This window comes from Engystomops pustulosus, chromosome 1 (genome assembly GCF_040894005.1).
Source record: "Engystomops pustulosus chromosome 1, aEngPut4.maternal, whole genome shotgun sequence".
Taxonomy (NCBI): Eukaryota; Metazoa; Chordata; class Amphibia; order Anura; family Leptodactylidae; genus Engystomops; species Engystomops pustulosus.
Genome location: NC_092411.1, coordinates 120,366,222 through 120,390,057, shown reverse-complemented (window position 1 = coordinate 120,390,057; position 23,836 = coordinate 120,366,222). Strand labels below are relative to the sequence as shown.

The 23,836-nt window shown below is 38.1% G+C and overlaps 1 protein-coding gene and 1 long non-coding RNA gene across 11 annotated transcripts in view; one reads left to right on the top strand and one right to left on the bottom strand.

Moving 5' to 3' along the window:
* Nucleotides 1–22,288, top strand: part of RFX3 (regulatory factor X3) — a 166,804-nt gene extending 144,516 nt beyond the window's left edge. For 8 of the 10 annotated variants that reach the window (XM_072151751.1, XM_072151771.1, XM_072151743.1 and 5 more), the window contains 9 exons: nt 1,964–2,076; nt 3,740–3,855; nt 4,160–4,314; nt 6,676–6,773; nt 6,858–7,007; nt 7,879–8,087; nt 11,865–12,018; nt 12,896–12,938; nt 14,523–22,288. In XM_072151751.1, the coding sequence (XP_072007852.1) occupies nt 1,964–2,076; nt 3,740–3,855; nt 4,160–4,314; nt 6,676–6,773; nt 6,858–7,007; nt 7,879–8,087; nt 11,865–12,018; nt 12,896–12,938; nt 14,523–14,788 (1,304 nt within the window). In that variant the 3' untranslated portion in view covers nt 14,789–22,288. The remainder of the gene's footprint in view (nt 1–1,963; nt 2,077–3,739; nt 3,856–4,159; nt 4,315–6,675; nt 6,774–6,857; nt 7,008–7,878; nt 8,088–11,864; nt 12,019–12,895; nt 12,939–14,522) is intronic. The other 2 variants (XM_072151726.1, XM_072151736.1) reach the window with 2 other exon arrangements.
* On the bottom strand, nt 483–6,981 carry LOC140132698 (uncharacterized). The gene is made up of 4 exons (XR_011855695.1): nt 6,597–6,981; nt 5,905–6,031; nt 1,488–1,574; nt 483–816 (listed from the first exon to the last, which is right to left on the bottom strand). It is a non-coding gene; the product is annotated as an uncharacterized lncRNA (long non-coding RNA).
* Nucleotides 22,289–23,836: the final 1,548 nt, after the last annotated feature.

Sequence of the window (23,836 nt, the reverse complement as noted above, 5' to 3'; positions counted from 1 at the left end):
CCACCTGACCAAGGGAGTATATAAACCCCTGGTGGAAGGGAACCTCATAAGAAGAGGGAAAGACTCCATCTTGGAGCAGCGCCAGTAAGCAGAGCGAAGTGCAGCGCTGAAGCACCAGCCAGTGACTTAATACCAGGAAGCTGCCTGACACAATTGAGGTCCCCATCTGGACCCAGCTTCATCTTTACCAACCCAGCCTGAAATTACTACCAGGCTGAGAGTAACCTTCCTGCGGACAATCTATCTCCCACCAGCTCACCAGCTGTAGGTCAGCCCTCCTCTTCCCATACCAAGCATCATGACTTCAGCGTGCCCAAGGCCGCACTAGCCAGCTACTCCGGCATTCTGTGCCCTGGCTGTCTTCAGGCCACAAGAAAAGGCTAGGCCCTGTGTGTATATATATATATATATATATATATATATATATATATATATATATATATATGATAAAATAACTAGATTAATTGTAATATCTTTCTCTTTAATGTGTAATGTATGATCAAAGTGTAGTTACATTTTAACAAAGTCCCAAGTTCCCCTCTAGTTGCTACAGATCTTATATTCAGGTATACTCCGTTTATACTCCTTTTTGAGCATTTTTCAGTGTTTCTCTTTTTAGAAACACAGTCTAATCCATAAATGTACTGTATATCCTATTTCACTTTTATCTTCGTCGTTGACTTTCTCGCAGTTGCCTTCACTTGCCACCTACTGTGCAATTCTTTGGTCCTCTTTTTACCTTATTCAGTTCTCCATCCACGTCGAACCCTGAATTCACAGCTTTTGAATCTTACATTTGTGTTGGCCTGCAGGGAGCTGGAAGAATAAGAGAGGGAATCCTAGTGTTTAGATCCTGCTGTAAAAGTGACACTTGAGATGCTTCTGATACATTCAGTACAATTACTGTTCTAATTTACCAGTCCATTGATGATCTTTAGCCTAGACAGACATTTTGAAGATTTCCAAATCAATGCATGTAATTTTCTTGAAAATAGAAGACAACATCAGAACTCTCATATATTTGTTATAACTTGCTTTAAAGGGATTGTCCAAATAATACCTGGCAATAACGTTTCCCTTCAAAGTTGGACAATAATATCTACAACCCAATAACCCATTTGAAGGGTTTGCCTGGTATAATTCTACTATAGGGCCCTAGAGGTATAAAAATGATAAAAAGTGAAAGTACATGCTTTCTCTGGTGTAGAGCGGTACTGCCCTTCGCTGCTGGCCATCTCAGCAGTGATGTGGAATCGACAGTGTGCATGACCACTACAGTCTACAGGTGCTGCCAGAGGATGCAGTGGGCATGCAGCTATCTTTGTGATGTCAGTACTGAGCCTTTATGTACAAAACAGACACCTGCGGTCATGGGCGGCGCTATACTGCATCAGAGCAAGATGGGTATATTCTGTTTATCCAGGATCGCCCTGGTTACATAGTAACTTGTAGTCACACAGCATTACATAAAAAAAAAATTATACTACCTGCTGTATTTGTGTGTCCACATTCAATATTATTAAGTGCGACTAGCAGTACACCACTTGGCCACAAGTTCCTGTACAGACTGAAAACTGCATAAAAAGGGAAAATACTCTATTATTTTCTATTATTCAGAACCTATATAGTCATCAACTTGTCAATGTCAGCTCCGTATTTAGATTAGGCTTGTATACTACATGTATTATAGTCTTGTGCTATGTACAATTAGCCATATACAGAAGATGGAACATGTTTAAGTTTCAAACACTTATCTCTTTCTAGCATTTGTTTAAAAATATTGTGTATTCTTTATAACAACATTAATAAAAGAATAAAAATAAAATCGTGCCAGCCTCTGTTCATTAAGTAATGTGACCTTTCAGAATGTCTGTCTTGCTATGCTTCTTAAATATTTTCCTAATGAAGCTGTAATTGGCACCATCCATAATATCTTTCTTCCATTATGTTGTTATGGTAACAGATGCGTCTAGAGCACTTCCAGAGTTTGCAGAAGTTGAAATATCTTCTCTGCCAGATGGTACAACCTTTGAAGATATCAAGTCATTGCAGACTCTTTATCGGGAGCACTGTGAGGTAAGGCTGCTATATCTTGGTGAGAATGAATAGTCCAACACTATTCTTAATGTACTCTATTGTGTACTCCTCTTCAATATGATTATTGTACCCTCCAAAATGTTGATGCTGCTTAAAATCCCTAGCAAGTTCCATCTTCCCAAGTTACTGGGGGGAACTTATCAGGGCTTGTAAGCTAGTTTTGTGATGTAAAAACCCTGAAATAATCAGGAACTGCCAAATGGCCGTGAAGAGTTGTGAAGAGGGGCGCAGCTGATTGCAGAGCAGGCAGGTGCAGGGCATTCCTGCCCAACGCCTGTGCACTCACTATAGCCTGCAAGAGCGTTTTAGCTGAACGGTTACTAGTTAAGTCGCTAGAATTGTATACTGCACAACCTGGCCATCAGATCCACCAGGAGGCCGGAGCCTTCCCGGTGTATCCAAGGGGCAGGGCTTCATCCGCCACCAACACACAAAGCACCAGCATATGATAAATCTTTCCCAATGTCTTTGTATATATTGTGGGTAATATAAGAATATGTTTGCTAACTCTTTAATTTTTTATTGGTGTTAAAAATATTTTTTCTACATGAGATTTCTACTTAACTCCTTTAACTCCTTGCTCACATTGGGCTACAAAACAAGTAAAAAGAAGATATGCTTGTTCATAAATCCTCTGCTGACCTTTTCCATGGCTGACTGGGTCCCCCTTTCCCAGTCTCGGTACACAAGAAGGGCCAACATAGCATCACTGACCACTGTGTTGACCTACCTCTACCAATGGGTGTCTGAGAGCGTATAAAGATTAAAAGATTGGAATAAAGCTTGTTCTGAAATTTTCAAGTGATGAAGTGAGCATGAATGAATTACAATTAGAATTGTCTTTGAAATAGATTTTTGCATGATGTTCCAGAGTGATGTAATATTTATCCATGGGATAACCCCTGTAATATATGAGTGTTGTAAAGGTTTTTGCAGCCTCTGGTATACACGTAAAACAGGATTCAGCAGCTCCCTCTGGTTTTGGCTGCAGACAGATGGAATTTTGTTATGTTTGCTTTGTCTATGCAGAAGATTTGGGCTGTTTATCACAAAAATATGTATGTGAAAGAGTTTTTGTTGAATGGTGTGCAGAACTGTGACATGGTGGTCAAAGATCACAGTTCTGGGCTGGTATAGTGGGCGCTAATGAAAGGGCACACAAGAATTTTCATTAGTGTTTTATGCCAGTCCTCATAGAGTAGGTCAGCTTGTTACTATAAAGTGAGAAGACTACAATACAGGTGGTCCCCTACTTAAGAACACTTGAATTACAGACAACCCCTAGTTACAAATGGACCTCTGGGTTTTGATAATTTACTGTACTTTATCCTTGGGCTACAATAAACAGCTATAACAATTATCAAAGTTGCCTGCAATTAAGCTTTATTGTTAATCCTGGTTCTTATGTTAATCCTGGTTTTCAACATTTTTAAAATCCAATTGTCACAGAGACCCAAAAAATATTTGTCTGGGGTTACAAATATAAAATATACAGTTCCGACTTGCATACAAATTCAACTTAAGAACAAATCTACAGAACCAATCTTGTACGTAACCCGGAGACTGTCTATATTTGAAATGTAGTTGCTTTATAATAATAAACTACTGTAAAATGCTAATGTTACTGACCCTTATCCTTTAGGCAATACTGGATGTTGTGGTAAACCTGCAGTTTAGTCTGATTGAGAAACTGTGGCAAACTTTTTGGCGTTACTCTCCGACCACGACAGTCGATGGCACCACCATTACAGAAACTGGGTAAGTAGAGCATCTAACTTACTTATATGTGTATTATGTTTTCTCGCGATGACCCAGTGTTTCATTCAGATATAAAGTACAGAAGGAAAACTGTGGTGGGGTATAAAGCAAAGAGGTAAAGAGCTCTAATAATGAGCGTATTAGCTTATCATTCTGAAATGGACATCACCCCTTCCAATTCTTTCTAAGTATTGTGCTCATATTGCAAAATGCACGTCCCTGCACATGATGCCTCTGTGTATTGTATTGGATATTTATCCGAATAGAATTAAAAAGATTATGTCTTGTCTTTTTCCTATGGCAGCAACTTGAGTGAAATGGAAAGCAGACTGCCAAAATCGAAATTGATTTTGCTTTGCAAAAATGAATCCATCTTGAAGTGGATGTGCAACTGTGACCATGTGATGTATCAAGCTCTGGTGGAGATCCTCATTCCCGATGTCCTAAGACCAATTCCTAGTAAGTTTTACTGAATGTGTATAGGGGCCTCCACCCCATGATAAAATAACCTATGTAGGGTATATTTTATAGTAGAAATTGAGCCCAAATTATCTTCAGATCATACATGAGAAAGTCTTCATGCCTCATTCATGGTAACCTTAGACACAACAGTTTAAGCAAAATTCACTTGTTTGCCATTAATGGGCATCAAAACTACAAATCTCTGATTGTTGAACATTTATTGTAAGGCTTAGATGCAAATGTGAGAATTTTTTAAAAAATTTTCATGTTCATGCAACTTGCCACACTGCACTGTGAACTTGCCAACTGAACGCACCACAAACTATAGACCAAGTCCTACTCCTGCCTGTGTTGCAAAGGCAGTCTCTATCAGTTTACATGGGCTGGTTATCCGTACATGGCCCATTGTTTGCAGCCAGCATGCACACACGTTCATGTGCACAGAGCCTAACTGTGAAATAGGGTTGTGTAATGCATCTAAAGATCATATCACATCATATTTTTTTATACTTTTAACGTGACTATTGTTGGATGCATATGAATATGGCTGAGATGTGTGTTTTACTAGGGTCCCACTCCTGCTCCCTGAATGCTCTAAGGAATCCCCAGCATAATTGTGCCATTTGTAGTACATGTTGGGCTGCCAAAGTATTGTCTAAGCAGAGCAGGAACTAACCCCAAAGCACTGGTCATCAGGAAAAGTCCAATCACCTGTGTCAGGGAGGAATGTATTAAATTATTTGACCTAATTTTATTTTACTGTGTTGGGTGATGGGATGTGATTCTTTCATATTGTGCATGGGAAGCAGGAGCATTACCAATTGTTTTCTGTGGGAGGATTCTCAGGATACACGGAGACCTGATGTGGGCTCTACGTGCTCCTGGGCATGCAGAACCATTAAGTGTGATATTGGGCTGTAGGGAAGGTGATCATGTGGCAATATCAGGAATTCTGATATTCTGATAATTCTGCGACACTAGGTACTGTACCAGTATTGAATTTCAAAGTCCAGGATTAAAACAACTCTACAGTGAAGTAACTATAATAAAGATATGTTTCAACCACTATTCCTATGCCTGGATTTGCTTGATGTGCTAACCACACACTTGTACATTACCCATTGCTTACTCAATGTCATGGGGTCACATAAAGTGTTGAACGATACCTTGTTTTACTCTGTACCATTACACATCACAGCCCTCCATGAGGACAGCATGGGGTTGGTATAAATATGTATAATATCATCAATTCCCCTGGTCATCATGTACACTTATATCTGTGTTGTGTTGTTACAATGTATACGTGGTAGAAGAGACATTGAATGTTTACCATTCAGTGTATTTCCTTTATCTGCCGTCATACAAATGTCTGACTGAGCTGGCACGGTAGCTTGCACGACTCTCCAGCCAATACTCCTACATAATGCTGGGTCAGCGTGCTCTAATTACGCACTTTGTGTTGCTAAAACATTTTTTGCTCTAAAAACATGTACACCATCCATGTCAAATGCAGGTAATCTTACTAATGGGGATTACAAATAATCTGCTTTTCTTCCTATGAATATAGTATTTGTGCTTGCAGCTTACCAGTTACAATATTTTGTCCTTCCAGTCATTATTTTGCTGCGGCCTGTGTCTGTATTCTGCCCGTGAGCCAAGCAGCAGGAATTTGAAAGTCAATGTGATTTTCTGAAGAGCAGTAATCCCAAAGAACCTTGTGGCAAACAAAGCTGCTTTCAATTGATGTGCAAGTCTGTGTTGCGGAGGACTTATTACATGCTATATAGCACCGAACAATTTAACGCCTACGGCTTTCCACTACATGAACAGACTTATGACCTTCGCCTGCTACCTTAAAAAGAGAAGCAGTGATGGGTTAATGCTCACCAACCTTTTCTTTCTTAAACCCTTTATGGCAATATGGTATAATGTGCTTTATGAGATATGACATAAGGAGAGAACTTAAATATGATCTGTAAGCTATCCTGACATGTCTATAACAGAAGTAATATCACAATTCTGGAGCATCTTTCCATGGATCTTTGCATTGCGTTCCTCCTATATTCTTTCTGAACATTTATGAATAGATCTGGTCATTCACCAGTTTATGGTGTATGGAGTAGCAAGGATAATCAAAATTATTAATAAAATCTAAGAGGGATAACATTATTAGAGTTATATGAAAAGATGTTCCACAATTATTTATACATGGGGAATACAAGTATTTACTAAAATGTAAATATCAGGCGAGATGAAACACAAAATGCTAAATGAAATACCTCATTTTACTTCAGTCTATTCCACATGAAGCTAAATATTTTCTTTGATTTTATGTAACCAATTTTTCTTTTCCTTCAGGTGCCTTGACCCAAGCCGTTCGAAACTTTGCAAAAAGCCTTGAAGGTTGGCTCTCTAGTGCCATGAGTAATATTCCACAAAGAATGGTACAAACCAAGGTGAGTGAGTTTGGCTATGAAGGAAGAGAAGGAATACAAGTTACAACGGAGCTTTAGCCTTAATGCTTTTTTTTCATTTGGCAGGTTGCTGCTGTAAGTGCCTTTGCTCAAACTCTGCGGAGATACACATCTCTCAATCACTTGGCTCAGGCAGCACGTGCTGTTCTCCAGAACACATCTCAGATTAACCAGATGCTTAATGACCTCAATCGCGTTGACTTTGCCAATGTCCAGGTAATATGAAATGGATAAATAAATAAATAAAACAAGTAATTTTTTTAATATTGAGCTGTAGACAGTTGTTATTTTTGTTTCCCAAGCCCCAGTGTATCTTCCTAGGTACATCATTCAGCCATCCAGTAGTCTGCTCTGAATTTATAAGCGTTAAGAAACCCAAAACACCTATGGAAATGGGCCCTCTTCCTTCTGTTTTAAAGGGGTTGTCTACTTTTAGGAAAAAAATTATATTGTTTGTGTGATAAAAAATTATACAATGTTCCAATATACTTTCTGTATTAATTATTCATCGTTTTCTAAATCTGTGCTTGCTGTCATTCAACAGGAAGCTTTGTTGTTTACTTCCAGTGGATAAAAACTGGACCATGATCATGTGATGTCACACAGGTGCACTGCTCTCATAACACAAGACTTTAAATACTCTCTACAAAACACCTGTAACGCGTTGAGCACCTGTGTGACATCACATGACCATGGAGGTTTTTTTATCCACAGGAATTAAATAATGAAGTTCCCCGTTGAATGACAGCAAGCAGAAATCTAGAAAATCGTGAGGAATTGATGCAGAAAGTATATTCGAAAATTGTATAACTTTTTCTTTACAATATCAATTATTTGCTAAAGTGGACAACCCTTTAAGTTTAGGAGTCAACTACTTTGCTCACTGTAGGAACTCCAATGGACTGTACCAGTAAATCCTACTTATATATAGATATACCGTATACATTTATATTTCATTGTTAACTATATAAATAAACCATATGATAATTAATATTGTGTTCATATTAACCTCTTACCATGCAAAAAATTATTCGACTCAAAGTAACCTCTGTGACATGAAATGTAACCACGTCTTGGTTTGTGATAGGAGCAGGCTTCCTGGGTGTGCCAGTGTGATGACAACATGGTGCAGAGACTAGAAACAGACTTCAAAATGACTCTTCAGCAGCAAAGCACTTTGGAGCAGTGGGCTGCCTGGCTTGACAATGTGGTAACGCAAGCACTGAAACCATATGAAGGGAGGCCCAGCTTTCCCAAAGCAGCTCGACAGTTTTTGCTTAAATGGTCATTTTACAGGTACTGCCCATTTCATTCATTTTAGGCCTCATTTACGTTCAGTGTATATCAGTTGGTTTAGATTTCTTTTTTTTACGTTTAACGCATACAGGGATATGTTTCTAACGATGCTAAAACAGTTATAAAATTAACTTCTGCATATCTAGGTGTGTTAATGCTGCATACAAATTTCTATTTCTCTGGAACCATACCTTTATGGATCTTGATTCTGGGATTTAGATATTTGTCATTGTAAATTTATGGCTCCGACTTCTGCTTCTAAAGTCTAGTAGGAGCAGATCAGCTTTACTAACAGCCACAGATCCTTCTGTCTACTCTTTTACACACTACATAGTGCTCAAAGATCAGCTCTACCAGTGACTAGTGTCACGACAGAAGAAGATTATCTGTATCTGGGGCTTTTATTCATCCTTATTACTTTTTTAGCATTTATAACCATGATGTAGAGTCTGTGCATTAGAAATTCATAGGCTATATTCACACTAACATATACACTCACTGGCCACTTTATTAGGTACACCTGTCCAACTGCTCGTTAACACTTAATTTCTAATCAGCCAATCACATGGCGGCAACTCAGTGCGTTTAGGCATGTAGACATGGTCAAGACAATCTCCTGCAGTTCAAACCGAGCATCAGTATGGGGAAGAAAGGTGATTTGAGTGCCTTTGAACGTGGCATGGCTGTTGGTGCCAGAAGGGCTGGTCTGAGTATTTCAGAAACTGCTGATCTACTGGGATTTTCACGCACAACCATCTCTAGGGTTTACAGAGAATGGTCCGAAAAAGAAAAAACATCCAGTGCGCGGCAGTTCTGTGGGCGGAAATGCCTTGTAGATGCCAGAGGTCAGAGGAGAATGGGCAGACTGGTTCGAGCTGATAGAGAGGCAACAGTGACTCAAATCGCCACCCGTTACAACCAAGTTAGGCAGAAGAGCATCTCTGAACGCACAGTACGTCGAACTTTGAGGCAGATGGGCTACAGCAGCAGAAGACCACACCGGGTGCCACTCCTTTCAGCTAAGAACAGGAAACTGAGGCTACAATTTGCACAAGCTCATCGAAATTGGACAGTAGAAGATTGGAAAACCGTTGCCTGGTCTGATGAGTCTCGATTTCTGCTGCGATATTCGGATGGGAGGGTCAGAATTTGGCGTCAACAACATGAAAGCATGGATCCATCCTGCCTTGTATCAACGGTTCAGGCTGGTGGTGGTGGTGTCATGGTGTGGGGAATATTTTCTTGTCACTCTTTGGGCCCCTTGGTACCAATTGAGCATCGTTGCAACGCCACAGCCTACCTGAGTATTGTTGCTGACCATGTCCATCCCTTTATGACCACAATGTACCCAACATCTGATGGCTACTTTCAGCAGGATAATGCGCCATGTCATAAAGCTGGAATCATCTCAGACTGGTTTCTTGAACATGACAATGAGCTTACTGTACTCAAATGGCCTCCACAGTCACCAGATCTCAATCCAATAGAGCATCTTTAGGATGTGGTGGAACGGGAGATTCGCATCATGGATGTGCAGCCGACAAATCTGCGGCAACTGTGTGATGCCATCATGTCAATATGGACCAAAATCTTTGAGGAATGCTTCCAGCACCTTGTTGAATCTATGCCACAAAGAATTGAGACAGTTCTGAAGGCAAAAGGGGGTCCAACCCGTTACTAGCATGGTGTACCTAATAAAGTGGCCGGTGAGTGTATATTTACAGCCGATGTATATACAGCGTATATACGTCCCATATACACTTCAATGGCCTCACGGTGCCGTGCGGGAGAGGTACAGTGCTGCACACATGCGGCACCGTAGCTTTCCGTAGCCCGTGGAGAGATAGGATACATCCTATCTTTCAACGGAATACAGCGCCATGCGCTGTCTATTCCTATGGAGAGGGGTGAGCAGTGTGATAATGTAGCCTTATTCTGTGGAATCTGTTTGCGATCAGATTTTTTAATATTTCATAAAGAAGATTGGATTTTATGAAGTTGCTGGATCGTTTTGTTTTTGTCATTTCAGGTACATATTATGTACCAAAAATATTTACAGACTATCCAGACTACTGCATCCAAAAATTAAGCACCTCCTAACTAAATGAAAAGTATAAAAATAAAAAACATAGGGTGGCTGCATAACAGAAGCAAACAAGCAGGGAATGGGAATATTTGACTGAATAAAGTTTTTTTTCTTTTTGAATTTTGGTGTGTGCAGCTAGCCCTGGCATTCATAATCTTCAATTCATGGGGGCTCTATCTGTTTCACAATAATAGTGCCAGCTATTTAGGTTTCTTGCTCTACCAAAAAAAAAAGTTTTTTTTTGGTATCTTAAGAAATAGAAAGTTTAGGGCCATTCAACCAGAACAAAATTGCTAGGAGTTGCCTGGTGTTTAAGGATCTTTCAGGTTTGGTCATTAAGGTGTTACAACTTTCCACAATCTCTACTATGTGTTTTTGAAAAATAACATATTTCACCTGCCATTAACCACCAGATTTCAGCTGGCATTATGTGTTCATATGTGCGTTTTCATATGTTACAAACAGACCACTATAGATCCACCCTAAAAATAGAAACCTATGACGTCAACAAAGCCTGAACTTTATCTATAGAAGGTCTTCTACTATTTTCTTGGATATGATTATTTCAATGCAATTCTCATAGAGACTGCCTTAACCAATGCTCAAGTATATGACTACAGCCCACCTGGAACAATGTTATACAATGTAATTCCTGTGCCAATTGATATAGCAATTAAATAAAAGCTAAACAGCTGAGGTGAGTCTGTCCATAGGACAACAATCAGTTGTATACATCTGGACTTTATGGAAGAGTGGAAGAAGCCATTTCTCAAAGATATCCATATAAGCATGGGAGACTCGCCAAACATGTGGAAGAACGTGCTCTTGTCAGATGAAACCAAAATCGAGCTTTTACCCCTATACGTTTGGCTTAAAAGCAGCACAGCTCATCACACTGAACACATAATCCCCACTGTCAAACATGGTGGTGGCAGCATCATGAGTTGGGCCTGCTTTTCTTCAGCAGGGACAGGGAAGATGGTTACAATTGATGGGAAGTTGGATGAAGCCAAATAAAGAACCATTCTGTAAGAAACCCTGTAGGAGTCAGCAAAAGACCTAAAATTGGGACGGAGATTTATCTTCCAACAAGACAATGATCCCAAATATAAAGCAAAATCTACAATGGACTGGTTCACAATTAAACATATCCAGGTGTTAGAGTGGAAAAGTCACAGTCCAGACCTGAATCCAATCGAGAATCTGGAAAGAGCTGAAAACTGCTGTACACAAACGCTCTCCATTAATCCTCACTGAGCTCAAGCTGCTTTCCAAGGAAGAATGGGCAAGAATTTCAGTCTCTCAATGTGCAAGACTGATAAAGACCTGATACCCTAAACGACTTGCAGCTGTAATCGCAGCAAAAGGTGGCGCTACAAAGTATTAACTTAAGTATTAACTTAAGGGGGTTGATTATTCAGTTTATTATGTTTTTTTAAAAAGTTTAAAATATCATTCCACTTCACAATTGGGTCCCACATGTTGTTGGTTTTTCACCCAAAAAATTCCAATTTTATATCTTTATGTTCAAAGCCTGAAATTTGGCAAAATGTAGAAACGTTCAAGGGGGCCGAACACTTTCGCACGACACTGTATAATGAAAAATAATAATTTTTGTAGATTTCTCATTTAAAGGTGAAATTTGTGAGTGCCTGAAATATTTACCTGATGCCTATTTCTTTCTCAAACAGTTCTATGGTTATTCGTGACTTAACCCTACGCAGTGCTGCTAGCTTTGGCTCATTCCATCTGATTCGCCTTCTCTACGATGAATACATGTTTTATTTAATTGAACATAGGGTTGCCCAGGCAACTGGCGAATCCCCAATAGCTGTCATGGGAGAGGTAAGTTTTGTTGACATATGTGCTATGATGGATTATAAAATGAATTTCCATGCAGTATAGAACATCCCAAACTGGATTACCAGCTTTCAGTATTCAGCAATGAGCAAAAGGGAGCTTATATATGTAAATATTAATGATCATTACCCTGTATGGTTACCCGATCCTTCTATTAATGAGGTAATGTGCAGTATGAGGATATTAATATTATTGAAGTTCATTTAGACAAGACTTAAAACCCTTTAGCTCTGCGGTGAACTGTTAGCAGTCCCATCTGCTCAAGTTATACCTATGCTCTTAAGTGTTTCTGGGGGTTTTCTGGGAACACCAATATTGATGACCTATGTTTCGGAGAGGCCTTCACCACCCCATTAAACATTAAGCTGCAGTGTTTGTGTGAGCACTGCTGCCTTTTAGTGGGCGTAGTGGATTCCATTCCTAAGTGTCTGCTTCATTCACTTGGATAAGATAGAGCTGCAGTGGGAATGGGATTTCACCTTCATTTCACAGAATGTCAAGCTTTGACTATTCCTAATTCCTAATCCTTTTATTATAAAACCTTAGATTGATCTTTGTGTTACAGAGGACCTTTCCCCCCTTCTCAAAACCCAATCCTGCCATACCAGACTATTGTTGTCATTATTTTTAGGTCTTTACTGTCAGATGGATGGAGACAGACTCTCTTCTCTGGCCCTAGACCACCTGACAGTATGGAGACAGTTCTGAACCCATTATGCTAATTAGTATCTCTATCTTAAACTTCACAAGTTTTATCAACCAGCATCAGACATTTTAATAAATGTGGTGCAGCATAAGAATGTCTAGTGTAACTGTGTCTTATTTTAGGACACTTTTGATAAAATGGTTTGTATCTTTACAGTTTGGTGACATAAATGACACATCTCCTGGAAATATGGAAAAAGGTAATTGGACTTTAAACATGTAACATGTCTTGTGTGTGTCCTATTAGTCTTCTAATGGCCCTTTCTTTAGATGTCTAAACCGATATGTGGAGTATACATGACGTGTAGTCCTATTATGCTAGATGTTTTTGGCATAAAGTATACTTCTCGATGAGCAGTTACCCCTTACTACTTATGATATGCAGTGCATGAGCTCCCATACATGAGGAACCTCTGAATTTGCATATCTGATTGTGGTTCAGTATTTCTAAAGAATTAAAGAAAACAGCTGCACCAATGACAGCAGAAATCTGCCAGTAGTCACTGTTGGGGCTGTCACTGTTGTTTGATGCTCACGGAACCAGTGATGCGACCACCTGGACCAATACAACACTGACTCTACTCCATATACAGCATTCATTGGGGCACATGTATCTAATTTTTGGCTTACCATGCTCTCTTTTTGCAATCTTCCTATCTACCCTCAGAGTTCCCTATGGTGTAATTTTCTGCAGTGTTCCCTGAGTTACCACCTGTTACCAAATGTAAATGTTTCAAAAAAGTTACAAATTTTGCAGCAAAACCACACCCACCCCCTTCCAGGCGTAGGAAATAGCTGAGAGCTGTTTAAAACTTTTTAGAGACTCAAATTCCCTAAAGACATTTATTCTTTAAATGCACATGTATCAATAAGGAAAACCACAAAGATAAGACTGACAGAAAAGCCAAACAAAAAGAAAAGGCAGCACACAAAGCAGACTTAAAGAGTTATTCTCATCTCAGCATATACATACATTTCTGTGTGAAGATAATTTCCCATAAATGTAGCCATGTTTCCCTTAGAAACAAGATTGCTGTCCCTGGATACGACCAACTCTACTGGAGTTTTTGCAAAAATGAAACAAATAGTTATCTTAGTAGCATATGAAATGGTTGGGAGTTACTGTCTGGGGTAATGAACGCTAAATCCCGTTGGTCAGGTAGGACTCCATATTACATGTGTGGTCACTGCTACAAGAACATATGGAGGTAGTTGTATCCACGGACTGGTAATTTTTATCTAAGGGACAGCATGGCTACATTAATGGGAAATTATCATCACACTGGTAAATAAATTTTTATTTCTAAAATAACATGCAATTAAAGAAATGTGTATATACTTGGCAGATTAATTAAATTAAAAATGAATGCCCAAATGATTATCCATTTTAAAGATAAATGTTCCCATTGAGTGCTTACAAAAGTGATGACAGGCACCCACCCAATGGTTAAGATTAATTTATATTTACAAATATGTATCACACACTCTATATATGTGACATGGTGGGGTGGGTGCTTGGTAAGCACTTTAGTTGATGATGATGTTTGAAAGTCATAGTTACTATGTTTCTCTACAACTCCTATTGTTCCTAATTGAACCTCATTCTTTCACCCCTTAGTCCAAGATAATTGTCACATGTTTTCTCTGTTTTAATATTTTTTTCTCAGCCTGATTAAGCTTTATCTTCACTTTGTGCATGTAAAATGAAGTTGTTTTGTGATGTATTACATGTGCAGATGAGTCTTTTCTCTTTCTTACACTTTCCTCCTTTCTCTTTGTGCTAGTTTCATGGTTGTTTGTTTGTGCAGATGAGGGCAGCGAGGTGGAGAGTGAAATGGATGAGGAACTCGACGATTCTGCAGAGCCCCCAGCCAAAAGGGAGAAGACAGAGCTGGGTCAGGCGTTCCAGGTGGGCTGCATGCAGCCCTCGCTGGAGGGCAGCGTTCAGCAGAGCCTGGTTTTGAACCAAATACACAGCGAGCACATTGTCACAAGCACTCAAACCATCCGGCAGTGCAGTGCCACCGGGAATACCTACACTGCAGTCTAGTGAATAGTGAACGCTTTCAAAACAGAATTGTATAAATATATGTATGTTGGGCTTGAAATTACAGCAGTAGAACAGAATATGCCTAAAGGTCGACTGTTGTCAAATTTTCCTATTGTGACCTTAACTATTTTGTTAACCTTAACCCAAGCACAGCTTCATTTTCCCTTTTACAATATGTTTTTTTTCTTGGTTTTAATATTGCATTTTAGGATTTTTTTCATGTTGTTTATTAATGTCATACAGTGTCTTATTGTGAAATGGGTTCTTTTTTTCCTCCCCCCCCTCCCCTCATGTTTTTAGATTTTATTTGCTGGGTTTCTTGTACTTAATAGTTGCACTTCTTAAAAAAATCTTGAATACACTGGAGAAAAAAGGTGCAGCAGCATACACATGACATATATATGGGGAAGACACTGTATCTTTGTAAGATAAGATATTTATTTGTATGAAGGTAAATGTTGGCTGTTGTTCTGTTGTACAAAGGAGAATTTAAGCTTCATCTTTTGCGTCCTACAAGTCGGTATCATGACCTGCATGAAACAGTGTGGTACGCTAAAGTTACAATATGAGTGAAAAGTCGGCTTTTGTCTAACAGTAAACAATGCAAGCAAGTTCCGTTAATCGTATCTATCCTGTTTATAATGATGTTTGTAAACCTTGGGTTTCACTTAGCGGAAGTGCATTCTGAGATGCTCGGAAACATCAGCATTTTTGAGGATTTTGAAGTGCAAACTCATCTCCTCCGTTGGGATACTACTGATTTTTTTGCATTGGGTTCCACTGCACAAATGCTACGTATATATATATGCCGTTGAGCATATCTGATAATAGATGGTATGAAATATAACAGAAAGGACACGCCGTGAGTGACATCATTCTTTAACCTCTTCACCCCTGATATAACTTGCATTCTGAGAGCATCAAGAAAAATAAACAAAGAGAATAGGAGTGATGGGAATTTTAGTTTCTTTGCAACTAAAATGTACAATTTCAAGAGTTAGGGAAGAGGGGGTTAAAGAAAAAGTTGTAATGAGGTCCAATGTCAGAGGTTTGTGTTCCTTCCATCCCAGAAACTATTTCATAACAGTAGTTCATTCTGCTGCTATTACGCTGTATATATAGATTCATATATATACACATATATATGTGAAGAATATAATTTATAGAATGCAAGGAATGTAGCAACCTGCATAGTATTTAAGAGTGGAAACTGATAACCAGGTTCTTAGCGGTTTTTGATACTGGTGTTAAAATGTTCGATTTCTGAGACTGCTCTTCAAGTAAGCTTCCTTGGGATGTTTTGGTAGGAGAGGCCAATACTTGCATTGCAATTTGTGGACTTTCTAAATGAGTACATTTTTTATATCATGTCAAATAAAAGCAGTAGAGTAGATTTATTCTGCCATGTTCAATGAGCAGAAGCTAGATGTCTTCAAGTCATATACATGGTGGAACTTGCATCAGGGAAGCTTTTCTCTAAAAATAACTATTGAAAGTTTTCTCCAGCCACATTTGGTAGGACACCAAAGATTGAAAATGAATATATGTTTTCATTGGGACAGGTCTGTAACACAACCACTTTTAAGTGACCATGGAATAGCTATACTACCATTTTAGGTTCGCTCTCAGGTTTGCCTTTATCTTATGGCGCTACACACCTAGTCACTAGTAGCACAATCCAACCATATTGATTCTATGATCCAGACAAACATAAGTTATGTAAACTGGCAGTAACTTCACTTCACATCTATTGGTCCAAAAATGAAACAAAATGGTCAAGGTGCCTTTAAAGGAAGCTTTTTTGGATAGAGTTTGTTTACATTTTAACCCCGGTATCAAAGGCTGCTGTATTTATGTGAATAGGGTAAAAATGTGAGAAAAACACTAATGTGTGTGTAATACATTTTAGGCAGTGTACCTGGCACACCTCATTGGAACTTCTCCCCATCTGTGTAGGGTTTGAACAGGTGGCTAGACACACCATTGCCATTTAAGAATGTACATCAGGGATCACAGTACCTCGCCTATTTCATGGTGCCTTAAACAGAACTGAAGCTAAGGTGTAGTAGTTGTCTTTATTTCTTGTTACTCATTTTTCAGCAAGGTGTGCCTGTTGTTTTTAAAGCCCACATATAGTGGGGAAAGTCCTAATTTTTTAATAAATTAGTAAAAGCTTTTGGCTCTTCTAGATTAAGACTATACAGATACCCTGTGTTTATACCGCTCCCCTATTTTGTAACTATTTGTATTTTGCTTTAGTTCAAGTAGCATATGGGATAGTGGGAATTGTCTCCATAGACAACTGAAACACCCAAGTCTCCCCTAGCTGTACGTACATATTGCTGAGAGAAGCAAAACGCGTCAGCAGGCTTTCTAATTAGAGCAAAATCCTCTCTTGCCAGAAGGGTCAGCTTGGCTGCAATTATGCTTATCCCTTCAGGGACAGCAGGGTGTGGAATCCAGTGAAAACCCCCGCATATCATGTCCTTTATGCACTGAGGTCATTTTAATACATGATTTACCTATGCCCTGAACAATGCAAAAAAAATACAACTAGAAAATAAACATTGAGACATACCAATTAATGTGAAAAGGCCAGGAATGAATATACAGTTAGAAAAAAATACTATTTTACTTTAGAAAAAAAAAACCTTAAGAAAATTCCACTAATCTAGTACAGGGGACATGTGAGATTTTTTTTTATTTATGTATAAATATGTATATATAAGTGTGTTTATTAGGGATGGCTAGGGATCAGTCTGGTAGTCCTCGACATGTAGTTAAATTAGAAGCACAGCTGCATTATTCTATTAATCAGACCCAAATGCGCACGAAATAGACAATGATATTGCAATGTAGCATTTCCTTATAACATGAAAACTCCTTAATGTCTTTTTTACCTAGTATTTATTTTTACTACATAGACTAAGCATAAATCTCTTTCTATTCTGCGATTAGGAAAACCACTACTGAAATATCCTGATATTTGATACAGTCCCTTCAATTAAAAGAACCACTACTGAAATATTCTGGAATAAATCTTCTATATACAATAACAAAATCCCAAATGATACAGAAGCATTTTATTCAGTGAATGGATAGAACAGCATTTTTAGTTTTATTGTTGGTTACTTTTTACTCCTATAGGAGCAATTGAAAATTTCTATCCACTGCTCTATAGTTTACAGAGTTGTCCTCCCTTGGCTCTTGTCTCCACAAGATATATGGGGCAAGATGAATAGATTTCAAACAAATAACGTGATTTTACAATACTCTGTGTGGGGTTGTTTATACTATGTTTATCTTTAAAGCGTAACCGTCATTTCAGATAATTTTTTTATATTGTGTGTGGGTGGATGTGGTGAACATTTTTCTAATATTAACATATTCTGCGTCGTTTGTTAAAAAAAATAAGCTACTCCCTCCCATTGAGATGTGCATTAAGATTAACCCCTTGATGTTTGAATATAGTTCCCATAGCGTACTACAGTCAGGGAGAGAGAAGAGAGAGGCCTGTCTTCAATCCTGTAGATAGATTTGTTGTAGTTATTGTAACTAAGGAGCACATTGCAGCCAGTTTCTTTACAAACTAAGGCTACATTCACACGATGTATGCCTGCCATGCCGTACTACGGCGGGCATACATCGGCGCCAGGGAGAGGAGCAGGGGATGAGCGCTGCTGACCCCCGCCCCTCCCCATAAGAATACACAGCACACGGCGCTGTATTCCGTCGAAAGATAGGACATGTCCTTTCTTTCTACTGGCTACGGAACGGTACGGCGACGTGAGGACATAGAAGTGTATTGGGGACGTATATACACTGTATATATGTCGGCCGTATATACGTCCCCCATATGTTCGTGTGAATGTAGCCTAGGAAGACTTTCTTAATGAAGTATATTAAAAATGTGTTCACAACACTACAACAACGCCCGACCCCCACATTATACAATATAATCTGAAATGTTGATGGTTACGCTTTAGGAGACCTCCCAGTGGTCATGATGTGAGAGTAACAGGTTATGAAGAAAGGTAAGGGTGGACACATCTTCATGTACAGCACTTGCCGCCAAGTTCCTTGTATTTTTCATAGATTTGTTAGGAGTCTTTCTCTTATCTTCACATTTCCATTCAAGCATTTCTGTTTTTTTTCGGTTGACTATGCCAAGCAAGCATATAGGAAGACACTTTTTTATACCATTGATATGAATACATTGAACGAGGTACAAGGGTAGATTTCCATTACAAATTAATGCAAGGATTGTAATTTTGTGGGTCACACCAAAGTTATATTAGCTTTAATAGAAATCAACCACTTCATCTTTAAATGTCTTTAGCAACCATCCGTGAGACATCTGCCCGTCCTGAGAACCATGTGTAGTGCATACCACTCTCTTTTCTAGAAGAAAATGGCAGGAAAATGGGTATTCACAACATGCTGTGTACATTTACTTCCTTTCACCTAACCACAGCCCGCTACTCATGCAGTTATCAAAGGGACAGCCCAGCTGTTTACACTGGTCATAAACAACTAAAAAAGGTAAAAATCAGGTCGTGTGGGATTAAATGGCATGTTAAAAAAAAACATTTTGCAATGCCACCTATGCAAGATCAGCTAACAGCTATACCTGGCAGACCATATGGCTTACAAGATGGGTAGATGTGCCCATTAAAGTCCACGTTAACAGTGTAGTGAAGCTAGTTGGTGCTATATACAGATAATAATGGATATTCATAGAAAGTTATATTTCTTGAAATTCATTACATTTTGTAAATCAATTTGATAAAGATTTCATGCAGTAGCACCATTTTTCTGCTTCTAAATAAGCCACTTGTTTGCTCTCTGGAGTAAATGGAATTATTAGACGGCTTTGGTGCTGACATTTCATAGATTAATAATGAATGGCTTACTTGATTACAGAAAATGCTTTAACAAACCAATTGGAAATACTAAAGGATGAAATCTTTCCTTGCTTTAACAGACTCTAGTTGCGTTTATATGTATTACTGATATTTTCATTATGCACGCCAATGTGATTGCAGTCCAATAATGATGGTGGCACCGTATGTCAGTGCTTGGAACAATTTCTTTATGGCTTCATTGCTCTTCTGTATGCCTACTTTCTTTAAAGGAACACTTAGCCCAGAAATAAAAACAATAAATATTGTGGTCCTCACTGTATTTTCTACATTTCCTAACAATTTAATTTCCTGCTGATCAGTTCCAGGCTGGTGCTGGCTTATAAAGGCAGCTGGAATGGACAAAATATTGTCCTACTACAGTCAGGAAAGAGGTAGTAACCTGCTGTTCCAGTCAGTTGTTTGGTAGCTTCTCAAAGGACTGCAGTGAGGTGGAAAGGGGTTGGCTAAGCTTCTGAAAATCATAGAAAATATTTCTGTATATAAATATTTTTTAATTTTAATAAGAGATCAAATACAGTCAGACCAAGGGAAGGCAAAGTTAGAGATTCTGTTCAAGTCCATTTTCTGTGTTTAGTGTTCCTTTAAAGGCTATGTCTTATTTTGCTGTCCATTTTTAATGTCTTGCTGCATATAAAATCTATCGCAGTTTTATAGTAGATATTCATTAGGTATTTAAAGATCATATGTGGGTCCATGTGATTCCATAGTGACAGATCACAAACAAATGCTGTGTAGCCCTTTATTTCACCTATATGCATATATACGCTTCCATATGTCACCTCCTTACTTAACCCAAGGAATTTGTGTAAGCAAAAACTGGGCAACAGATGGAAAGCAGGATAGCTAGTGTAGCATGCCACTAAGAGTTTGTTTTCTGTTACCATGAAGAATCCTAAGGATTCAAAATGATGGAAAAATGTTTAATGAACACTTCTGCATAGTTGCAGATTATCAATTTTTGGTTCACTGAGACAATAAAAAAAAGACTTAGTTACAACGGTGGACATAGCAAATAAATGAAATCCTGAAGATAAAAGTTATATGTATGTAGCTAGTCTTTTATTCAGCAAAGACTGGGTTCACTACCTAAGCCCAGTATCTTACAATACTCGTCAAGAAGACACATATACTGTGCTCAGAAATAGTACTAAAGGTCTTTCATCTCCGACCCCTGGAATTACACCCCTGGATATATCTGGATATTTCCAACTTGGCAAATCTTTGAAGCATTTTTATTTTAAGCTAAGTTTGCAGCCTTATTTTTTAAATTTTAGGTAACATTAGTGATATTAACCTGTTTAATATTATCACAACTGCCTTGACACATTTACACTGGAGGGAGACTACATTTTAAAATTGGGTGTGCTTGTGCTATCTTTCTGTGGCTTTTGGTGGACACAGTATATTTAACCAAATATGTATAGAAAAAAGTACATTGAAAGACTAATGACATAGCGCTCCCTTAAACTACGCCAACCTTTTATTTTTTCCACATCAAATAATTATACCTGCCTGTGTCTGCCATACTGTAGCTTCAGGCATGTTATACAAAAAGTAGCGGCAGAGGAACACGGTATGCATCACTTTTCATAACTAGGCTTTTCAGTGTCATAAGGGTTAAAAATACCTCGTCTGTCTGTATAACTAATAGTCTTGTCTACAATCTGTGGCAAGTATGTAAAAAATCCGATATGCACTACTTATTTGGAAAAAGATTTATAAATAAAGACAAACAAAAAAAACTGGAATAGAAACATAATTCTTTATAATATTAAAATGTTTACTGTAAAGCTGTGCTGAACCCTTTGAGCATTGTAATAAAATTCAGGATATTCATTCAGTGACTTTGATTCAGAGGAGTGCATTTATGAAAACTAGAGTAGCTGATGGCCACCCTGTACCGTTTGTGTAACTGTAGCCTAAAGAAGACCTGTTATATCATCAGGTGCCATGGGAAAAAACACTGTATTTACTATTCTCTAATTTTTATGAATTAGCTGCAGCCTGTATCTGACCAATTAGTAGAAAATCCGCTTCTGTATTTTTTCAGGGTGTCACTTGAAAATTTTTTAATAAAACACAGCCTTAGCCACATTATTTTTTTGACCAGAGATGTGAAATGTATAGTTTTTAGTAGACAATCTGCATATATGTGTAATATTTTTCAGGCTACTGTAGGTTATTTGTTACATATACAGCACATTATAATCTGACACCGATTCATGGTGAATTTAGCCCTCTGTAGTTTTCGATTATTTATACCCCAACATTTAAGAATGGACACTAGTGTGATCACAAAAGAAAATATTGCGTGTGCTACCGCCTTATTGTAATTCCCTGTATAAGTTAAAGGTAATCCAGCACCAGGATAAAGGATTGTGAACCAAGAACACTGACATACTAGTGTGTGTCCCCTCTAGCGGGATCCATTCTTCTCTAAGCTTCTTATGCTTTTGTTTATAACAATAACAAAGTTTTAAACATGATGCAAATGAGCCTGAGGGGATCCTGGCTCCATTAGAGCCTATGGAGCCCAGAGCCCCTCAGGCTCATTTGCATAATTTAAATACCCTTTAAAAAAAAAAATTATAAAACAGGGAATAAGAATCTAATGGAAGAGCAGATCCTGCCAGACGGGCACACACCAGCATATCAGTGTTCTTGATTTACAATCCTTATCCTGGTGGTAGATGTCCTTTAATATCTTCATATGATTAATTGAGGTCAGAATTGAGAGGACTTCATGTTTCCTTTTCTTTTTGCTTATTATAAATTGTAATTAGATGTGTCCAATGCTATTAAGTCTTTTTACCTGGGACTAAAAGTACTGAAGTGACTGGAGTTACTTAAACTAACCAGAGATTTTACATTTTTAGTTTTTCAACAAGAAGCCTATAACAGATAAAAACCTCATAGAAAACATTCATCACAGAATATCAATTCTGTTAATACATACTAACACCATGTAATCAATCGGAAAGCCATCCTAAATTAACACAAATATGGCTCTGAAATTCTAAAAATTGACAGTTTTTCACAATCCATTTCTAGTTGCATATTTATTATATTGAGAACAGCATTTTTTGTAATAACAAGTTTTGTGGGACTGTATCTTGTACCCTGCCTTGTTAAGAGTTTTACATCAGAATAAGCTCAGCTCTACTCCGGCTGAATTCATACTCATATATATGTTTTCTTTTGTCCAATACTGTGAATTCTCCTTTAATGTTGCTACAATAGTTTTTATAATTCTTGGACTTCTAGTTCAGGATAACTTGTCTAAACCCTCCAGATGCTCGTTGCATTGAACTGTAAATCTTCTCTGTGAATGTTTAATTTGTAAAACACTGGATCAATAAGAAAAGGATAGGCTATCTACCTGTATGGTTTTATTAAAGGTGGAATGTCACAGTTTGGTTTCACTGAAGAACATCTTTGGATTTAGAGTAAAAAGGAACTTCTTTTAGCCATATTTCAGTATTGATCTCAATGTAACATTAAATCCTGGAAGGGACAGTAGGTTGTTTTTAGGTCCATCTAACTACTCACTACTTCTATACATACAGATGTACAATACTCAAAGGGTTGTAGTTTGACAATTATTTTGTTGATCTTTATAATTATTTCCTGTATATGCTTCTCAGTTTGCATGCCTTGATCATTGCTGCTAGTGGTTGTACGTGCCAGTAGAAATAAGTAGAGTTTACCTATTTTGTTTAACGAAAGCCACTTACAAAGTGACTGCTTGATTTACTTGTGTTCTGTTTGGGTTGTTAATGGTTTATGCCTTATGTTTTTACACTGGCTTCTAAACTTTCGAGGAATGAAAGCCCTGAGTTTCTTATTTTTTTTTTTTTACTGAAAATAGCAAAAATTTAGGATAAAATATTGTTACTCCAGAAAATGGTGCATGTAGACTCGCTGATTAAAATCTAAGTTAGGAAGCAAAGAAACACATGTAATGTGTCTTCAACAACTTTTATGCCTTAAATTGGAACACATCTGTTTCAATATTTGCTCCTAGTGACTAAGGATTACTGAGTACATCAGACACTGAATAGGTAAGATAAACCATTTCTAGAAATCCTTGGTGCTGGGAATTGAAACAGAGTGCCTTCATGAT